This window comes from Mesoplodon mirus (genome assembly GCF_964341445.2).
Source record: "Mesoplodon mirus genome assembly, chromosome: 2".
NCBI lineage: Eukaryota > Metazoa > Chordata > Mammalia > Artiodactyla > Ziphiidae > Mesoplodon > Mesoplodon mirus.
In genome coordinates this window covers 196,291,698-196,313,847 of record NC_138977.1, presented here as the reverse complement: position 1 = coordinate 196,313,847, position 22,150 = coordinate 196,291,698, and the positions used below count along the sequence as shown (strand labels likewise).

The 22,150-nt window shown below is 37.2% G+C and overlaps 1 protein-coding gene across 4 annotated transcripts in view; it reads right to left on the bottom strand.

Moving 5' to 3' along the window:
- The window catches only part of EXOC6 (exocyst complex component 6), a gene marked incomplete at its 5' end in the record, with an annotated part of 206,041 nt that overhangs the window by 142,998 nt on the left and 40,893 nt on the right, over window positions 1–22,150 (bottom strand). For all 4 annotated transcript variants that reach the window (XM_082630075.1, XM_082630072.1, XM_082630073.1 and 1 more), the window contains 5 exons: window positions 8,536–8,740; window positions 13,312–13,357; window positions 16,054–16,144; window positions 16,234–16,281; window positions 17,560–17,731. In XM_082630075.1, the coding sequence (XP_082486201.1) occupies window positions 8,536–8,740; window positions 13,312–13,357; window positions 16,054–16,144; window positions 16,234–16,281; window positions 17,560–17,731 (562 nt within the window). The remainder of the gene's footprint in view (window positions 1–8,535; window positions 8,741–13,311; window positions 13,358–16,053; window positions 16,145–16,233; window positions 16,282–17,559; window positions 17,732–22,150) is intronic.

Here is a 22,150-nt window from a genome sequence, read left to right as displayed (position 1 = left end):
ATATTTTCAGTTTTAGAATCTCAAGATGATTCGCTTTATGGTTTCCAATGATCTCCAACTTCTCAATCTTGTCTTATAATTCCTTGAATACATTGGGTTGGTCAAAAAGTTCATTCGGGTTTTTCCATAACATCTTACAGAAAAACCCGAATGAACTTTCTGGCCACACCATTATTAATTAATTAATATTAAAGTCTATGTCTAATAGTTCCATTATTTAGACTTTGTTTTGCATCCTAGATTTAAGCTTTATATCAATTACCAATGAGTATACTCATCTTCCATTGAGTGATTCAGGTCAAATAATGATTCAATTATTTTAATGACCTTTGGTTTGGAGCACTGTCAAGGTTTTACAAAACAATTACCACTAATTCTTTTTTAAGAGGAAAACCAAATACATTCATCTAAAAACACTAGAAAAATTTGGGCTTCCCTGGTGGCACAGTGGTTGAGAGTCCACCTGCCGATGCAGGGGATGCGGGATCGTGCCCCAGTCTGGGAAGATCCCACATGCCGCAGAGTGGCTAGGCCCGTGAGCCATGCACTGAGCCTGCATGTCCGGAGCCTGTGCTCTGCAACAGGAGAGGCCACAACAGTGAGAGGCCCGCATACCGCAAAAAGAAATAATAAATAATAAATAAAAATAAAAACACTAGAAAATTTAAAAGATATGATACATACAGGAACATACATAAAATATACTGCCTTAACTTCAATGGATTATTTGTAGAGAAAAATGTCTACTAACCTCACAGAAGGAACTATGGTATCAAGTTGCAAGCTTATTTTATCTTCCACAGAAAATGACCACAGCTTGTGAAGACTAAGAATGCAGAAGCTGTTATCCCACAACTGACTTAATTATTGACAAAAATGAACATTTATACAGATTAATAAGTTGAGAAGCCTTGTATTTTTTTTATACATTTTAGTGATACTTCACTATCAGAACTTCATTATCAGAGATTGAAAAAAACATAGGCTTAATTCCAGGATTTTAATTTCCTTACATAATGCATGTTAGTGGAACATTCCCTCTGTTGTGATAGGTCAGATCGTAGCTACTCTGTTCTGTTAGCATGTAGAAAGTTTATCCACTGTCTCTTTCGGGTGAATTTTCTCTGAGGAATACACTACTGCCAATCAGACCTTTCTAATCCCAGGTAATCAGACAATGCAAATCACAGAAATCTAGCTCTGCCCTCACCTAGACTTTAAGGCTGGCTCCAGAGGCTTGTGCTTAAGAAAATCATTATCCCTTCTCCTCCATTACCATTATTAACCTACTCACTGAAAAAAAAAAATCAGAATTCCCTTTCTCCCTCTGTGCCCAAACTTATTTTGTCTATGATTTTTGGTTTTCAGAGTAAAAAATCATTTATTTAGAACACTGCTTCCAAACAGTGTTATGTACAAAACTAACATTTCACACATTATCAATAGATACTCCTTGAAAAAAGGGTTCTATGCTCAAATAAGTAAGATAAATATTACATACTTTACCTCCCTTCCAGGGGATTTACAATTCATAAGAAATATGCTTAACTTTATTTAACCCAGGTTTCCAAAACTTATTTGACCATTTAGTCCCGTTCTCCCCTAAAGAACAGTATTAAAATGTGTGCCAGGGGATATAATATGAAAATGTTAACTGAGACTATGAACTTTAGGTATTTAATGACTAATTAAGTATCAGACTACTCATAGTGGATTCATCTATCACATTAGAATGAGGAAAAAAAACACTACAAACGCAAGTCTGCCTTTTACTTTAAAAAATTCTCCCTAGAGAAGCTAAAGCTCAGCTCTAAATTCCTTCAAAAAAAAAAAACTTTTTGTGCATCTCATGCTGGGCACAGTGCTAGATCCCAGGAAGGTAAAAATAAATAGGATATATCCCCTCACTTAAAAAACTCACTGTCCAGTTAAAAACACAAAATATGCAATTATAGTGTAGTGTGAAAAGTACAACAGACATATGCACTGAGAAGGAAGAGACCATCGCTTACTAGCAGTAGTGAGACAGAGGAAGGTAGATTTTACAGATGAAGTAATACTTAAGTCAGCTTCTGGGGGGGAAAAAAGCAGCAATTCATCAGACTGGAAAATTTAGAAGAATGGAAGGCGTTCTAGGTAGAGGAAATAAGCAGTGTAGTCAAAGTAGTGCTACTGCTGCAGCACACAGGAAGGGGGAGTATCCAGAGATGAGGCTTTTGTTTCATGCTGAGGGATCTGAACTTAGGTAAAGAGTAACCGGGAATCACTGAAGAGTGAGTGATGTGGTTAACGCTGAATTTTAGGATAATAAGCAAAAGGAGAAAAGACTAGACATAAGGAGAATAATTAATTTGATATAACAACAGTCTGGGTATGTACAGCAGAGGATACAGAAGCTACAGATATTTAGAAGTAAAACTGATAGTTACTAAGTAGGACTTTGTAACAAACTACATAGAGTATAAATACTCCTGAAAAGTCTAAAGTACTCCCCAGTTTCTGGCTTGTGAAAACAGGAGATACTGCTATCTGAGACAGGAAATACAGAAAACACAGATTTAGTGAGAAGATAATGAGGTTACTTTCAGAAATGCTAAGTTTGAAGTGCCTATAGGACATTCGAGTGAATATATAACAAGCAAATCCATAAATGGGACATGAGATCACAGAATTAAACACAAGATACAGAGAACCTCCAAGGGAGGGAGCTACTTAGCAAAGTACAAGGTTTCCATTTATGTCACCTAAGGAGATTCCAGAACCGAACTGTGATTCTGACAAAGTGATGACACTTTATGAGAGACTCCAGAAGGCTTCCAATGCTCAAAAAAACCATAAGATATTAAATGGGTGCAAGAAGGGAAACCAAAATTGAACAAAACACAAATTTTCTTATCAGATCTTAAGGACTCTAGTTGTTCCACCATAAGAAAACTCTCTAACCTCTCAGTTTCGTGGGAGACACCTTCTAAAGGAAATATTGTAAGGAAAAAATCCCTATAGACAGATGATTAGGAAAGGTTTCTGTATAAAACATCTGTCTTTTGGTTGCAGAGGTAGGGAGCTTGATTGTTTATACAAAAAAAAAAAAAAAAAAGAAAGAAAATAGTGGTGAACCAGGAAGTCTATTCCTGCCCAGCAGGAAATTCTTATAAACCTTAAGTCCTAGAGCCCATGATTTGATGGACTGCCTAGGTAGAAAAAGTCCAAAACCATTCTACGAAAAACAGGTCAGAGAGAATAAGTTTAATAATGAAACTCTTAATTAAAATGTATAACGGAACATGAACTTTAAACTACTGTTCACATCTTCACACTGAAAAATCTTCCATGTGATTGTGTTTTTAATCCCCATGGCATACACATAATTCCTTGTTCACATGTAGGAGAAAAAGTACTGAAAACAAGAATAAAGATACTGAAGGCAAGAACATAAAGTTGAAGAGCTCACCAGTGTGGAAGAACATTCACTGATCAGAGGCAATCACTCAGGAAGACTTAAGATCCTGAAAATAATGGGAGGTGCTATGGGAAGAATCAATTGCTTCTCTGACTCCCATTTTAGCATAAAATGTACCAGCAGTCCTGTGAGCATCTTGAATTGTTGTGTCAGCAGTGGAGGAGAAAGAGGAGCTCTTCAGAGGAAAACTATGAAATCCCACACTTTATTCTAGCTTAACAGTGAGTTAATGTCCAATCTTTTGGTTCTACCGGGGCTTTCTTAACCTATATAGTTCTCTGGAATAATCATATTATCTAGATTCAGAATCTCTGGATTCTTTTCCTGAACTTGGCTTCAAATCTTACTCTCTTACACTTTCTTAATATTTATTTTTTCCAGGCTACTAATGTGATGTTCAAACTCTAACTTGCTGGCCTACACTTCTACTATTTCTGTTCCTATAACACCACCCACAACTAACCATATTCCCACCATCCCAATGGTAGGGAAAATAGCCCCAGGCCTAGCTTTCATAGAAAAGAGAGGCAAAAAGTGTGGTTTAAATTCTGCTTAGTAGCTTCTTCTTATTTACAGCAAATAAAGATATTTTGGGGAATTCCCTGGAGGTCCAGTGGTTAATACTCAGTGCCCTCACTACCAGGACCTGGGTTTGATCCCTGGTCAGGGAACTAAGATCCCACAAGCTACTCAGCGCGGCCAAAAAACAAAAAACAAACAAACAAAAAAGAACTTTTGTCAACCAAGTATTTAACTAATCTTAACAATAGATAACTATCAAAATAATTTGAAAATCAAATCTGCTATATGGAGAAAAGGAAACCCTCATAAACTGTTGATGGGAATGTAAATTGGTGCATCCGCTGTGGAAAATAGTATGGAGGTTTCTCAAAAAACTAAAAATAGAGCTACCCTATGACCCAGCAATTCCACTCCTGGGTATACATCCAAAAGAAAAAACAAAAACACTAATTAGAAATGATACATAGGGCTTCCCTGGTGGCGCAGTGGTTGAGAGTCCGCCTGCCGAGGCTAGGGGACATGGGTTCGTGCCCCAGCCCGGGAGGACCCCACATGCCGCGGAGTGGCTGGGCCCGTGAGCCATGACCACTGAGCCTGCGCGTCCGGAGCCTGTGCTCCGCAACGAGAGGCCACAACAGTGAGAGGCCCCAACAGTGAGAGGCCCGCGTACCAGAAAAAAAAAAAAAAAGATACATAAACCTCAATGTTCACAGCAGCATTATTTACAATTCCCAAGATATGAAAGTAACCTAAGTGTCCAATACACAGATGAATGGATAAAGAAGATGTGAGATATAGATGCGCACACACGCACACACACACACGCAATGGAATACTACTCAACCATAAAAAGGTATGAAATTTTGACATTTGCAGCAACATGAATGGACTTGGAGGGCATTATGCTAAGTGAAAGAATTCAGAGAAAGACAAATACTGTATGATACCACTTATACATAGAGTCTAAAAAATACAACAAACTAATGAATATAACAAAAAAGAAGCAGATTCACAGATACAGAGAACAAACTAGTGGTTACCAGTGGGGAGAGGGAAGAGGGAGGGGCAATATAGGGGTATGGGATTAAGAGGTACAAACGATTAGGTATAAAATAAGCTACAAGGATATATTGTACAACATGTGGAATAGAGCCAATACTTTAAAGTAACTATAAATGAAGTATAACCTTTAAACATTGTGAATCACTATATCGTAAAACTGTAACTTATATAACATTGTATATCAACTATACTTCAATAAAAAAATTAAAATTTAAAAAATAATAATAAAACAATGAGAAAAGTAAAAAAAAAAGAAAAGAAAGAAAGAAAGAAAAGAAAATCTGCTATAGTCCATCTACAGGTAAGAAACACTTAACTACAAATTTTTTTAAAATGAGACAACTTTTAGAAAACATTATTGTATATCCTCACAAGTCCTACATTATTGTACATTGTTTTCATTTTTTAAAGTAAATTCATCCTGGTAAAGAATTTTCAAAATCAATGTATCCTCAAAGTAAAACAATCTATTAAACAAGGCAAGTTAACATAGAATATAATACTGTGTAAAGCTGAAACAATTAATAGAAATATAATGGAGTTATCTGATTTATAGCCAATCCTTTAAAAGTTAAAATAGGAAGAAACTTCATATACTGAATTTTAATTTCCTCTGCTGTGGCAATAATCTGATACAGACATATTTCTTTAATTAGAAAAATGAACAGACAACCTAATCAAAAAATGGCCAGAAGACCTAAACAGACATTTCTCCAAAGAAGACATACAGATGGCCAATAGGCACATGAAAAGATGCTCAACATTGCTAATTAGTAGAGAAATGCAAATCAAAACTACAATGAGGTATCACCTCACACCAGTCAGAATGGCCATCATTAAAAAGTCTACAAATGACAAATGCTGGAGAGGGTGTAGAGAAAAGGGAACCCTCCAACACTGTTGGTGGGAATGTAAATCGATACAGCCACTACAGAAAAAAAAGTACGGAGGTTCCTTAAAAAACTAAAAATAGAGTTGCCATAACATCCAGCAATCCCATTCCTGGGCCATATCCAGAGAAAACTCTAATTCGAAAAGATACATGCACCCCAATGTTCACAGCAGCACTGTTTATGATAGCAAAGATATGGAAGCAACCTAAATGTACATCAACAGATGAAGGGATAAAGAACATGTGGTGTATATATATAATGGAATACTACTCAGCCATAAAAGGATGAATGAATTAATGCTATTTGCAGCAACATGGATGGACCTAGAGATTATCATACTAAGTGAAGAAAGTAAGAAAGAGACAAATACCATGCAACATCACTTATAAGTGGAATATAAAATATGATACAAATGAATTTATTTACAATACAGAAACAGACTCATAAACACAGAAAACAAACTTAAGAGTTACCAAAGGGGAAAGGGGGCGGGGGAGGGATAAATTAGGAGTTTGGGATTAGCAGATACAAACTACTATGTATAACACAGATAAACAACAAGGTCCTACTGTTTAGCACAGGGAACTGTATTCAATATCCTGTAATAAACCATAATGGAAAAAAAACATGAAAAAGAATATGTATACATATAACTGAATCACTTCGCTGTAAACCAGAAACACAACACTGTAAACCAACGACACTTCAATTTAAAAAAAAAGAAAAAAGAGGGACTTCCCAGGTGGCACAGTGGATAAGACTCCACTCTCCCAATGCAGGGGGCCCAGGTTCAATCCCTAGTCAGGGAACTAGATCCCACATGCATGCCGCAACTAAGAGTTCGCATGCCACAACTAAGGAGCCCTGAAGCCACAGCTAAGGAGCCCACCTACTGCAACTAAGGAGCCCACCTACCGCAAATAATTAATTAATTAATTAAAAATTTTTTAAAAAAGAAAATAAAAGCTTCTCTAAAGTAGTTTGTAATACTTGAGAAAAAATCAGGAGTTAGAAAGCATGATGAACATAGCTTTATTTCTATGACACTGTGATTATTGGGGGGTTTTAAAAGCGAACTCTTAGAAGTTTTAATTCATTTAAATAATTTTAAAACTTTTTATTACTGAAAATTTCAAATACAAAGTAAACAGATAAATATAATGAACTCTCAAGTTCACATCACCTATCTTCAACAATTAATGTTTATACATCCTTGTTTCATCTATGTCTTTACCTATTCACTCCACAAACCCCCCATGCATTGTTTACAATTTTTTTATTTTTATTTTTTTATTTTTTATTTTTTTGCGGTACGCGGGCCTCTCACTGTTGTGGCCTCTCCCATTGTGGAGCACAGGCTCCGGACGTGCAGGCTCAGCGGCCATGGCTCACGGACCCTGCCACTCCGTGGCATATGGGATCTTCCCGGACCGGGGCACGAATCCATGTCCCCTGCATTGGCAGGCGGACTCTCAACCACTGCGCCACCAGGGAAGCCCTTACAATTTTTTTTCAGATAAGACTTACATACAGTAAAATATACAGATCTTAACTATACAATTTTGACAAGCGGATATACTTTGTCATGGTATAGAACATTTCCATCTCCCCAGAAAGTTCCCTTGTGTCGCTTCCCAGGCAATCTCCCCACCCAGAGACAGCTACTGTGTTGATTTTTTTTTTTTAACTTTAAATTAGTTTTGCCTGCTTTAGAATTGCATACAAATAGATATAAGTGTGTGCTTTTCTGTGTCCAGCTTCTGTAGCTCAGCATAATGTCTGGGAGATTCATACGTGTTGTTACACATATCAGAAATTCATTCCTTCTTATTGCTAAGTAATATTCTATTGCATGAGTATAGCACAATTTGTGTATCCATTCTCCTTTTGATGTCCATTTGGCTTGTTTCCAGTTTTTTGGCTAGTTGTGAACAAAGCTGCTGAGCATCGAGCATCGTGAGGATGCGCTTTCATTTCTCATTGGTAAATACCTAGGAGAGTAACTGCTGACTCAAAAGGTAGGTACATTAATTTTATAACTGCCAAATATTTTCCCATTGTTTGCCTTTCTGTTATTGAGCTGTAAGAGTTAATTCAAAGATAATACTTTCAATTTGCTTTAAAAAGAGAACAATTTATAACCTTAGCATAAAAGGGCTCCCACTTACCTCTGTGGCTGCCACTTTTTAGCTAATTTTATACCAAATTTGCTGAAAAAAGTTAATGTGATACTACATACATGGGGAAGATTGCTGAGAGATCAGTTGGTGAATCAAGTTAGATCAACTTTACTTAATTAAATAAGGAATAACTGCAAACCAAAGAAGAAATGCTGATGAAATCCATTCTAAACAAGAATAAGGAAAGCTAAGAAAAGGCTAAAACTAAACAAAAACAAGTATTTTATGTAAGTAAAAAAAGTAAACTTTGGTATATTCTATAACCTAGATTATTAACGAACATTAAATTAAAAGTCTCCTTTTTAAGAATGTCTGTATGTGTAAAACTGAGTCACTTTGCTGTACAGCAGAGATTGGCACAGCACTGTAAATCAATTATACTTCAATAAATAAATAAAATTCTACTTTTTAGTCTCACCTGTTTCATTGCTGTTTCACCTATTTTGTCAGAATGTTTGCGAATGCTTTCCAAAAAGTCTTTGAGATCAGACATGGAGATTTCTTTAATATCTTCACGGAGCTTAGGAAGATTTTCTATCATTAGCTGACAAAACCGGTATTGACTAACCCGGGGAAAATACACATTCTCTAATTGTTCCATAGTTTTTAGAGCAGAATAATACCTGTGAGAAGTTAAAAAGAACACTCTATAAAAAGTTCTTATTACATTTATTTTACAAGTAAGTCCAAATAATCAGTCCAACACTCCCAACAAAAAGGATATTGTTATAGTAAAAATAAAATAAATAAAATTAACATCTATTTCTATTTACTAAGCACAAACTATAAACCATATGAAAAAGTTGCAGGATGAAAATTCACTAACAAACAACTTCTGTACTTCATTTCATCTAAATGTATAACATCACAAGCATCATCACAGTCATCATAATACCTTAAATGTATATATGTATAATAGTTCCAAAATTTTTAATTAGAATACTTAAGTTATTTGATATATGATTTCATGATATCTCTCCCATCCACATCCCCTACTATCAAAAAAGTACACAGCACAGGTTTAAATCAAATCAAAGTGAAATATATTTTAAGAAAAATTTTTTGGAAAATTTTACACTCTTTAAGGCAATTAGAAATAATATTGTGTCACAAAAACCATTTAAAAAGCCATTAATAGAGTAATTTTTTTTCAATTCAAAAAATATTTTTTGAATGCCTATTACTTATAAAAGCATTGGTGGGGGCTTCCCTGGTGGCGCAGTGGTTGAGAGTCTGCCTGCCGATGCAGGGGACACGGGTTCGTGCTCCGGTCCGGGAGGATCCCACATGCCGCGGAGCAGCTGGGCCCGTGAACCACGGCCACTGAGCCTGCGCATCCGGAGCCTGTGCTCTGCGGCAGGAGAGGCCACAACAGTGAGAGGCCTGCGTACCGCACAAAAAAAAAAACAAAAAAAAAAACATTGGTGAAGATGGCGGTGTGGGAAGACTTGGAGTTAGCATCTCCCCACAACTAGGACGCCTGCCAGCCACTGGTGCGGGGCTGTGATGCCCAAGGAGATGGGAGTGAACCAGTTAGAGGTAGGGAGACTGAGAGGGGAGGAGAAGTGGAGGCCAGACAGGATCGGTGCCCCTGAGGCCAGGGAGAAGAGGAGAGGCAGGTGGGAGGGACTCTCCGGGAGGAGCGGGAGAGGAGCAGAGGGCAATCACCTGGCCCACTGGGCCCGGGGAGCCTGCTGAGCTCCCAAGCCTGTCCCCCCACCTCCAAAGCCCCATTCCAGGCCATGCGGGTGCTGGGGGCATAGGAGGGAGGCTGGGGAGATCAGGAGAGGCAGGTGGGAGGGGCCCTCCAGGACTGAGGAGCAGGAGAGGAGAGGAGGGTGTTTGCCCCGACCACTGGAGCCCAGGAAGCCTGCTGGGCTCCCAGGTGAGGTCCCCTGCCCTCTGAGACCAGGGGTGGGGGGCACGCCTGGTAACCTTCTGTTCCTTCAGCCTAAGCCCCACCCCCCACAGCCCCCAGGGCCTTTTCCAGACCTGTGGGTCCAGAGCATTGGCCCCACCCACCGCCCAAACCTCACCCTTGCTTAGGCCCCGCCCTCCACATCCCAGGCCTCGCTCCCCCCCACCCCTTTTTTTTTTTTTTTTGCGGTATGCGGGCCTCTCACTGCTATGGCCTCTCCCATTGCGGAGCACAGGCTCCAGACGTGCAGGCTCAGCGGCCATGGCTCACGGGTCCAGCCGCTCCACGGCATGTGGGATCTTCCCGCACCGGGGCACGAACCCGTGTCCCCTGCATCAGCAGGCGGACTCTCAACCACTGTGCCACCAGGGAAGCCCGCTCCCCCCCTTTTTTTTTTCCTTTTCCCTCCTCTTTTTTACTATTGTGGTACTGATGTACCTTCCAGGTGTTGATTCATCTATATTTTTATTTTTACATTCTTTCTAACATATCTGTTAATTTCCTAGTCTTATTTTATTTTTTACTTTGTTATTGTTCTTTTTTTTTTTTGCCACCCCACGGGGCTTGCAGGATCTTGGTTCAGGAGCCCGGGGTTGGGAAGAAGCTCCTGCAGTGGGAGCTCCGAGTCCCAACCACTGGACTAACAGAGACCTTGGTACATCCAACCTGACTTAAAACACTGATATCTGTGTGACAAAAAATAATTTTTTTAAAGAAGAAAAAGAGGGACTTCCCTGGTGGTGCAGTGGTTAAGAGTCCGCCTGCCAATGCAGGGGACATGGGTTGGATCCCTGGTCCAGGAAGATCCCACATGCCAGGGAGCAACTGAGCCCATGTGCTACGACTACTGAGCCTGCGCTGTAGAGGCCGCGAGCCACAACTACTGAGTCCACATGCCACAATTGCTGAAGCCCACGTGCCTAGAGCCCGTGCTCCACAACAAGAGAAGCCACCACAATGAGAAGCCCGCGCACCGCAACAAAGAGTAGCCCCCACTCGCCACAACTAGAGAAAGCCCGTGCACAGCAACGAAGACCCAATGCAGCTAAAAATAAATTAATTTATAAAACTAAAAAAAAGTTTTAAAAATAAACTCACTTTCACTTAAAAAAAAAGTAGGTTCACAAAGTACCCAGCACAATGGAAGTAAACAGACCCACCCACATCAAAGCTCACACCAGGAAATTACAGACCACAGATGACAAAGAGAAGATGCTAAAAGAGAGAAAATGTGGGTCACAAACTATGGATGAGAAATCAGAATGACTTCAAACTTCTCATTGGCAAACGTGGAAGTTGGACGGCATGAAAGATAGGGTGTGTGTGTGTGTGTGTGTGTGTGTGTATTATATAATAAGCCTACCTAGCATGCAGATGCAGATCTTAGTTTCTAAATACCATTACTCACTAAAAGGAGCTGTACTTTGGAGGACGGCTCTAGATCTAGGGCAAGAAAAGTACATGAGTCTGGAACATCTTACTCATTGTATGATAAGCAAGAAAGCACTCAAAGACTCCTCAAATGAGGACACAGGAACTGGCTTAAGGGGTTCCCCTAGACAAACTGGGGACAATTTGTGCATTAAAAAGAATAAAGAGAATTACAGATTATAACTCATTTATTTTTTAAAAATCTGTGAGTCCATAGTGATAATCAGAAAAACAAAGAGCTAAAAAGAGGAAAAGTTCTTTACATTAAAAAGTCAGCTAATAAATGTTAAAGGAATGATAGAAGTATAAAAATCACCATTTTGTAACCCCAATGTGATAAGTGACTAAAATAAAACTCCTAAAACCACTGGGTGAAAGATTGTCAAGAAACAGGACTCAAAATATCACCCCCCACAGATTACATATTAATTGCAAAGAGAAAAATATACCTTTTCTTAAGAGATCTGATAGCCATCCCCTTAAGCAAATCATCAAATTTAGGATAACCTAGAGATAATCTGATAGCATATACCTTCTGATGTCATACACAATACCACTTATGTTGTACTCATGCCAAAAACATGTAATCTGCATCTAATCATGAGAGAATGATCAAACAAATCCAAAATGCCCTGGTCTACAAGACAACTAACTTTTTCTTTGTTTTTCATGAGAAACAAAGAAAAGTGGGAAGACTATTCTAGATTACAGGGACCAAAAAATACATACTAACCAATATTTCAGGAAGGAAAAGAAGATATAAGACATTTTGGGGACAACTGGGTAAATTTAGATATAAATATTAGATTACGAATATCTGAAGAAATATATAATGCCCCAAGCTTGAAAATAGAGAAGTAATAGTAAAACTTAGTTATTTAATGACATAAATGTAAATACCAAAATAATTTCTTAAAAGAGGTAAAGGTTTTTGCCCCTAGGAAGGAGGAATGGTGAATGGCAAAAAGGGAAGGTGATGTCTGGGGTTTTTTTTTGCAACAAACACACAGAACTATTATCTATTATTGTACTTAAAATATGAAGATGTACAACTTTGATAGATAAAATACAATAAATTAATAATATACACATAAAATAAAACTCTTTCAGAATAGATTATGGCTCATGTATTAGTTAGGAACAAAATCATTCTACAATTAGTACCGATTGGTAAAGACCAATAAAATTCAATGTAAAGCACTATGAAGCAGGACATACACAAATCTGAGTATAGATTTGCATATACTGCAATGTGATAATTAAGCAGTTATTAATAAACAAGAAGAAATGATTAGTTCCCTGTTTCAAGCACATCTCATTTGATTATTCTATGTAATTTAAAATTGTTCATCTTTAAAACATTTTAAACATAATTATATCTAATGCTCCTACAGCAATTCATAAACTACTTTAAATTACTTTATCTTCCATCTGTCATGTATTCATATGTATTATAAAAGAGAACATGAACTACACTAGCCCAGATTACCAAAATGTAACTACCCACACTTTGCTTTCACAAAGTACACACTTAGCCTTTGATTGTATGCAACATTAATGTGTTGTTAATCAATATTTTTTTATTCCTGTTCAGTTGTCTATTTGTTCTTCATCAATATTATCAATCTCTGATATCAATTACAAAGGACAAGGATCCACAAATAAATGGCTAAGGACTGCTTTACTGAATGATCCTGATGGGCAAACTGCATTAACAAAGAATGGTTAAACACAGAAAAGCAACACTTCAGATGATTCACTATAATTTACGGTAATTTTATCTATGCTCTCAGTAATAGGAAAAAAAACTCTTATTAAAAACAATTAGGAAAGAAAACAACTCACCTTTTTGCACTCATCTGTTCTTTCAGCTTACTGTACATTTCCAGCACTGCATTAAAAAATATAACTTATTTTAGCTTTCAAAATAAAAAAACATTTTGAGAGATGAAAATAATTAAAGCAGGGAAGAACATATAAATTCATAATTTTCTCCGTACCTTGATTTAGGCTTATATTTTCAAATAAAATTTTATACTTCAATTAAATGAAAACATTTTAATTTCTACATATATTGAACATTACATTACATAAATTAATACATTATATTGAAATGGGAACACCTGTACATGCTAACACCTATAACTGAGACAACAACCTAGTAACAATTATCCTAATCAGAAACTTACTAATATCTCTTCCTGCAGTGGAAGTGGAAGTTTGGATTTTAGTTATTTGAGAGAGAAAGCTGAGCAACAGTGAGATCAATTGATTTTGATTCAATATACCAAATAAAATAATGCAACTGTGTTACAGCTCACTAAACAAAATTTTACACCAAACGCACAGAGAAAGAAAAAACTCAAAAGTTTACAGCGGAGAGTAAATTATAATAAAGGCATAAATAAACATAACAAAGTATCTATATTTGTTTTATCATTTCCATCGAAGGCTCAGAAATACAATTATTCAATAAAATTGTTATAAGCTTCAGCAAGAAGACACACTGCCACCAAAAAGGTTTTAATGCAATGATGTAGATTACCATTCATCCTTAGTAAAATTTCAAAGTATAAAGTAGGTAAATTACTGTTAGATCATCAAGTCAGCTCACATTTTCCTAGACAAGAGAGATAGACACATTTTTTTTTTCAGATTTTTTACAGTCTTATGGCTACTCCCTAGGGGTCTTCAGGTTCACAAAAGATATTGTTTAACTGCCTCAAAAAACATAAAAACTGCAATGGTGGCTATAATGAACCAGCCCTAACTCTGCAGACCCTATATATATCTCTATCAAAGTCCCTTTATTGCAATGCAATATATCTCACATTTTCCAATCAAAGTGTTACAGTGAACACATAACCTAGGAAAGAGCCTAAAAAACTGCTGCTACAAGTATAAACTTTCTTTGAAGTCTCCTGTTTTATATCAACAATTCATGTAAATTTCACATCTACCTTACATTATTTCCATATTGTTTTCATATAAAAATAATGCTTTCCTCAAAAATAATTAATTAACTAATACACCAGGAAAACGCATTGTTTACCCTGTGACTTCTTATATCCTCTCATACTCCTCTTAACCTAAGGAGGAGTTAGGTAGTTGTACAGTAATGGCTTACTTGTCTTTATTCACATTAGATGGTGGGACCCTTCAGAGCTGGGACTATATCATTTTCAACTTTATATTTCCAATATCTACCATAATGCCTGACACAAAAAAGTAGGTATGAGTGTATAATTAGATAGAAGGATAAATGGAGGAAAGGAGGTAGTTCTGGATGTGGCTATTAAGAACACAATGTTGACATGAACTCAGATTTCCTGTCCAGCCTTGAGAGCAAAGACAGTAGCAGTAAAAAAAAATCTAGCTTCTACTTCCCTTTATTTCTCTATTTCAAATAGCCCACTAGGGTTGAATAAGCTGAATTTACTCTTTCTTATTCCATCAGTACCCAACTTTTTAGGCTCATTACCATTCAGGGACAAAGCATTCAAACCTAGAGGCTGTGTTCATGACTATTTCAGTGTATCTGATGGTGACAAAGAGGTATTATTAAGCATTACTATAAGGAAATAGGTTTCTCAACCCTAAAACCTAACATAATAAGCAGACATTTTATTTACTCAAAGTTAATGTGCACATATCCCTGGTCCATTAGAAATTAAGATGAGCAGAATTTCAGTGATTCTAAAACCAAAAAAAGCTTTATTCTCACAAGTCAGAAAACAATTTTTTTAGCTAATAAAATATGCTAACAGTTTATGTAATTTGTAGTCTAAGCTAAATTTACATTATATAAATATTATACAAAGCACCTTATTTGATTGCCCTGGATATGGAGGTTCAGGTTCCTTCCAAAAAAAAAAATAAGTTAAAAATGGGACACTGAGATTTAGCTTACTATATTAAAAAAGGATGCCATATACCTGTTTCCTTTTGTTTGAACAGGGTATATCCAGGTAAAGAAAGTACTGGTTAGTTTCTTCAGAATTTATTTGATGTCCCAGGAATATGTGAGCCCTAACAGAGACACCAGAAACTCAAAACCTAAAAAGTCAGTCTTCCCAAAATATAAGACGAAAGGCAAGACCGAAAAAGGGAAAAGATCTAGCACTTTTGGATGTTTTCTTATTAGCAAAATGAAATTGTGACCAAAGACAAACCTGCTTAAGTGACAAAAAGAAAACAATGGAAAACTAAAGGTAAAAAAATTAGGCAAATTAGGAAAATGAAAGAAAATGTAATCAAAAGACACTCTCTCCATGGGAAAGTATTCTGAGGGGAAAAAAGGCAGGGGGTGGATTGGGGAGGGACAAAGGGCAAACTAGGCAGAAAGGAAATGGAAAGGTAGAGGTTGTTCTAGGAGACTGATGTGACAGATCATCAAATAGGGGCCTTATAATAAGGAAAACCATGAAAATTCAGGGAATAAAGTAGATAAGAAAGAATACCATGGGCTCTGTGGGGGGGACAATCACCAAGTAATCTGTAATACCTATAATGAATAATGACTATACACTACCATTAAATTACAATTTCACCAAGCTGAACGTTACATTATAGTCAAGTTTAACTTACCTGGAAGGCATAACTGCAATTTTTCTACTACAGTTGTAATATTCCTCTGCTGAATTCTACATCGAATAATATCTTCTGTTTGGACTATCACCTTAAAAAGAAGAAATGTCCATATTTTAAAATGAACAGTTAAATTGCATCCACATATTGAATACACAGAAAAATGTATCATTTTCTCACCTCCTTTCCAGCATCTTGAAATCTTCGGTTGGTATCAGTAACTTGCACCTTAAAAATAATTTCACCTTAGTTAGACAAATACACATAAAACTGCCCTGATGTAACTGCTCACCCTTGTAATCAGATCATGCTTCATGAGAAACTTAGAACAAAGAAATGCAAATTCAAATTAACTCTACAGCTTGAACTTGAACTTTTGATTGAAAAGGGCTTTTGTTAACTTCAATTACTTATGACAGTTCTTTTTAACAGATTCTGTGGCAAACTTCTCAAATTTAATCCAGATTTTTGAACTTTACTTGCTTCTCTAAGTCTGTAAAACAATTCAAATCACTGACCCAGTTGACCACTGGTCCCTTTTTGATAACTTCAATGAGGTCTATGTGCCATTCATTGTCTGTAGGAAATGGTGATTGCATTTTATGGTAATTAAACATTCATACTTTGCTGAATGCAAACACTGGGTGGTTGATTAACATCAAACACGGAAATCTCAATCCACAGCAACATTTTAATGCTGCAGGTGCAGGCAAAGCTCAACCTCAAATTTTCCCACATATTAAGTGACTCATTAGGTCATCATAGTAAGGAAGCACATTCTGGTTTATTAAAAATCTCATTAATTTCTGAACAAAGATGCTCAGTGACCTCATTGATGCTGTATTTGGTCTCTTGTTATCTGAATATCCTTTATATAATGGTTTTCTAATCATAACCTCTGGTGAACCAGGGTCATTCTGTCTGCTAAGCTCTCCAAATGTAAAGAAAAGATAAATAGGACAATTCTTATAACTAAATATTTTGTATTCTGACAGAACAAATCCAGGTCTCATTTAATAAATAATGTTTTTGCTGTGTGGCAGAAAATGTAGACCAACTTTCCTTAAGGAAACTACACATTGCTATTAAACTAAGAAAAAAAACCAAAAAACAGTTTCACTATTACTAAATAATTTTGAGAACACAATCATTTATAGTAAGTTTTTAGAAGTTTTCAGAAGATAGCTTTTTATCAATATTGTAGTAATCGTCACTTTAGAACTCGAAAACTCCAAATGAGGCCTTTCATTGTGTGAATTTTTTTAGTTCAATTCCCTGCATGGAAAGAAATCCTGTTAAGTAAATGCATTACTTGGTTTACAAAAAAAAAAAAGAGATTACTCCTGTCATTAGCATGACAACTGTATTAATAGAGCATTCCCAAATATGTACACTAATCCACTTCTTAAAAAGAGTGCATTTAATAATGATTTGTAAATATGCACTATAAACTAATACTTGAGTAATTTGAGAGCAAAGGTAAATAGAATTTTAACTGTTTCTTACCTTCAGTTTTTCTGCATCAGTCCTTACTTTAAGGAGTTCTGTAATAGCATCTACAAAACCCTGATGATGAAAATTACACATCTTTTCAATTTCCTTGTCATGATTACGGATACAAGCATCTAACTTTTCCATAAACTTCTTGTGTGCATTTGGTTGGTCATCATACACAGACCTGTATATATACAAAAAGAAAGCTAACATTAACTTCCCAGTTCACCAAAATTTACTCTTTATTAAGCCCAACCCAATCTCTGGAAGAGCTGATATCTTAAAATAAAATCTCTGAACAAACAAACTAGGTTGACAGTACTGACATTAATAGAAATAATTTGGGTGGAAAATACTTAACTTCTTTTTGAACATGTTAATATTTAAAGAGCCACAAGCCCTCTAGATATATCACTAGGCATCTGGAAATAAAAGTCTGAGATTCAGGAGATGAATCTTCAACATACTAGTGCTCAAAAAAGAATCACTAAGTGAATGATGAAGGAATGAATGAACAAACTCCTGATTCCTACAGCATTTACTATGTGTCAGGACATATTCTGAGTGCTTTAATATATTAACTCTTTAATCCTCATAACAAGCCTGTAACGTAGTATTGTTATTACCCTTGTTAATTTACAGGTAAGTTACAGATTATGTAACTGTCATAAATTCCACAACTAGCAAGTGACAGCTACTTGCTAGTTGTGGAATGAACATGAATACGGGATATGAATCCTGGTAATCTGGCTCCAGACTTCATATTCCCAAGTACAAGGCCATACTGCAATCACTCCAATGTTCTCTAAACATGACGTTTAGAGACTACTTTATCTTAGTATCTTAGCTACTGTATCTTAGCTTCTGCTGTCTCCACACTGAGGGACTTCCCCATCCACCATGAAGGAAAGGATTAACCTTGCCCAAAAGAAGGTTTGGCCCTTGCTCCCAACTCCTAGGCGGTTAGCCTTTGGAATGTCCTGCCTGATAGATGCCTTTGTTTACTTGGGCGCCTTGGGCAATGCCAAATAGTCTAAGCTAACAATGTGACTTACAATGTGATTTACAGTTGATGGGGGCATGGGACCACATGGTATGAGCTCTGGAGGGGCTGAAGATTAAGGTCAGCAACTCAGGCAGTCAGCCGTGCCTATGGGACCAACCCCCAGTAAAAGACACCATGGCTTGGGAGAGCTTCCCTGGTTAGTAATACTCCATGACTGTTACCATGCATCATTGCTGGGGGAAATAAGTGCTGTCCACATGACTCCAGTAGGAAAGGACAATTGGAAGCTCCCTGATGGAACTCTCCTAGATCCTGCCTGATGTGCCTTCTCCTGTTGTTAATTTTAATCTGTATCTTTTTAAAAATTATTATTATTTTATTTATTTAGGCTGCACTGGGCTTTCGGGTTTCTCTAATTGCGGCACACAGGCTTAGTTGCAGTATGTGGGATCTTAGCTCCCCAACCAGGGATCAAACCCGGGCCCCCTGAGTTGGGAGCGCGGAGTGTCAACCACTGGACCATACTGAACCTGAAAGCAGTCTTGGGGACCTCCCAAAAATGTGCGCCCCCATCTGTTGCCCATGGTTTGAGGTTCAAGTCCCATTTCCTCCAGCAGGTCTTTTTCAATCATTTCCATGCCAAGTAATCTTTTCATCTGTAGGACAGACGAAGAGTCAGTCTGCTCACTGACACATTATATACAAATATTTCTTTACATTGTAACTTAAATGTTTCAAGTATATGTCATATATTGTGTTTCTCCACAAAGACCATAAGCTTCTTGAGGGCAGTCTCCACGTGGCAGATTTTTAGTGAGTACCTATTATAACACTAGACACAGCATTATAAGGTTGCAATCATTAAGAACTTGGGCCTTCAAGAGCTAAGCTAGAACTAGGCTCTGATCTTGGATATCTTTTCTTTTCTACCTATACTGTCTCTAGATCTCACCTAGACTTGGAGTTTTAAATTCCATAAACACTCTGACACCTCCCAAATTTATATTTCTAGGCCTGACCTCTCCCTTGAACTTCAAACTCATGCATCACTCCAACTGGATATCTGATAAGCATCTCTAATATATCCAAAATGAATTCCTATCTTCTTCCCCAAACCCTGGTCCTCCCACAGCCTTCCCTCATATTAGTAAACTCCATTATTCTAGTTGTTCAGGCAAAAAAACCTTGAAATCATCCCTGACTATTCTCTTCTCTCACCTCCCCACCAAAACAATCCAGCCACATCTCACTACCTCCACTGGTATCACCCTGCACTAAGCCAACAACGTGTCTTGCCTAGATTATTGCCAACAGCTCCCTAACCAGTCTCCTTGATTCCATCCTTGTTTCCCTTCAGTCTGTTCTCAACAAAGTAGACATAATAATCCCACTAAAATATAAGTCAGACCCCATGTCTCTCTTCTGCTCAAAACCCTATTTTTCTTACAGCAGCCTATAAAGCCCTATATAATTCTGCCCCATATTATCATAATGACCTCACTTCCTAATACTTTACTTATTCCACGCCAGCAACACTGGCCTCCTTGTGGTTCCTGAAACACACCAAGCACATTCCTGTCCTATGCTTTGCACATGCTGTTTCCTCTAGCTGGATCACATTTCTCACACATGGCTGTCTCCCTCTCCTCCTTCAGGTTTTTGGGTCTCCTTCTTGATGAAGCCCTTTCTGGCCACAATATCCACATTATAAACACACACACACACACACACAATTCCCTTTCCTGCTTTTTTTTTTTTCTAAAATAAAGGAATTTACTTTGTCACTGCATCACTCTTACCACTATTGAATATGCTCTCTATTTCACACTTTTATTTTCTGTCTTTGCTCACTGGAATGTAAGTTGCAGGAGGGCAGAGAGTTTTTGTCTGTTTTGCTCCCTGTTGTACACCCAGCCCTAGAATAGAGCCTAACATGTAGCAGATGGTCAATAAATAATTGATAGATGGACAGATGGATGGATGGAATCAAAAAGGACACTTACTAGCTGCTCAACCTCAGCTAAGCCATCCAACTTCTCTAAATCCAAATTCTCTCAACAATAAAATAGGGACTTAAAAAAGTATCTACATCAGAGTGTTATGACGATTAAGTTAGTAAACATATGAAAAACTCTTAGCACAATAACTGACACATAGTAAGTGCTCAATATACACTGGCTACTATCATAGTATGCACATAAGAGACAACCAAATCCTTGTTAAATAAGTGAACCATCTCATCTGCTGAATAATTAAGTACTGGCTGCAAATATCAAATAGCTAGCACTCAATTACCCATGCTGTAGGAGTTAACTACCCCTAATACCTGACAATTGTATAGGAACTTTTATAATTTTTACATCTAATGTTTCATTTATTTCTTACACCACACCAGAGAAAATATCATTGCCTCCTTTTTACAAATGAGGAAACAGGCATAGAAATGGTAAATGAGTTGCCCAGCATCGCCTAGTTAGTGAGTGACTGATGCAGTACCAGAATTCCCATCTCATGCTTTTCCTATAATTAACACATATAGCTAACAAGAACTCTTAATTAAACAAACAACATTATACCAAAGGAAAATTTGTGTGCAAGAGGAAATTTATTTAACTGACCCTGGTGTGCTATAAACAAATTTTTATTTCATAATTGTGAACAAGTGTTATATTTCTTTAAGTAATGTATATATATGCATTTCTAAGATCACTTTTTACATATTTTAATAAAAGTTTGATATTTATCTGGCTCTTAAAATACCAGGTAGTAAACAGAAAATACCAAAAGAACCGGCTCTTTTTTTTTTTTCTATTACTGTTGTAGCATTGTAGCAATAAACTAGCAAGAGGAATTTCAGGAATGCCCTACTACAATGTCACTCCAAAGGAAAGTTTGACTCCTTTTGTGAGTGCAAAGGCAATACTGTTATCTCTTTAAAAAATAACACTGACACATAAATAAAAAGAAAGAAGAGAAACAATAGTTATTTCCCAGAAGTCTATTTTATTTTAGAAAGTTCTTAAAGTCCAAACCTTAGTGTGCCTTTCCAATTTATTCTCTAGAGCTTTAAGAACTACTCCTGGGCTTCCCTGGTGGCGCAGTGGTTGAGAGTCCGCCTGCCGATGCAGGGGACACGGGTTCGTGTCCCGGTCCCGGAAGATCCCACATGCCGCGGAGCGGCTGGGCCTGTGAGCCATGGCCGCTGGGCCTGCGCGTCCGGAGCCTGTGCTCCGCAAGGGGAGAGGCCACAACGGTGAGAGGCCCGCGTACCGCAAAAAAAAAAAAAACTACTGCTTCATAGTGATTCAGAACACTGCCAGTGTATCATAGCATCTATTTATATATATACACACATATATAGGGATATAATACACATATTACAGCATATATATTAAAACATTTAATAGCAGTGTATTATAGCAGGTGAACACCTTTTTTCCTACTGATGTTATTAGTATGGAGAAAAACAATATCATGACATAACGTAATACCCACCATCTGTTAACAGAAAACCAAAGCCTGAAATGGGTGAACTACTTACAGTCCATGCCTTATGCTATTAAAATAGAATGGTAAGTCCCAATATAGGAAATAAAA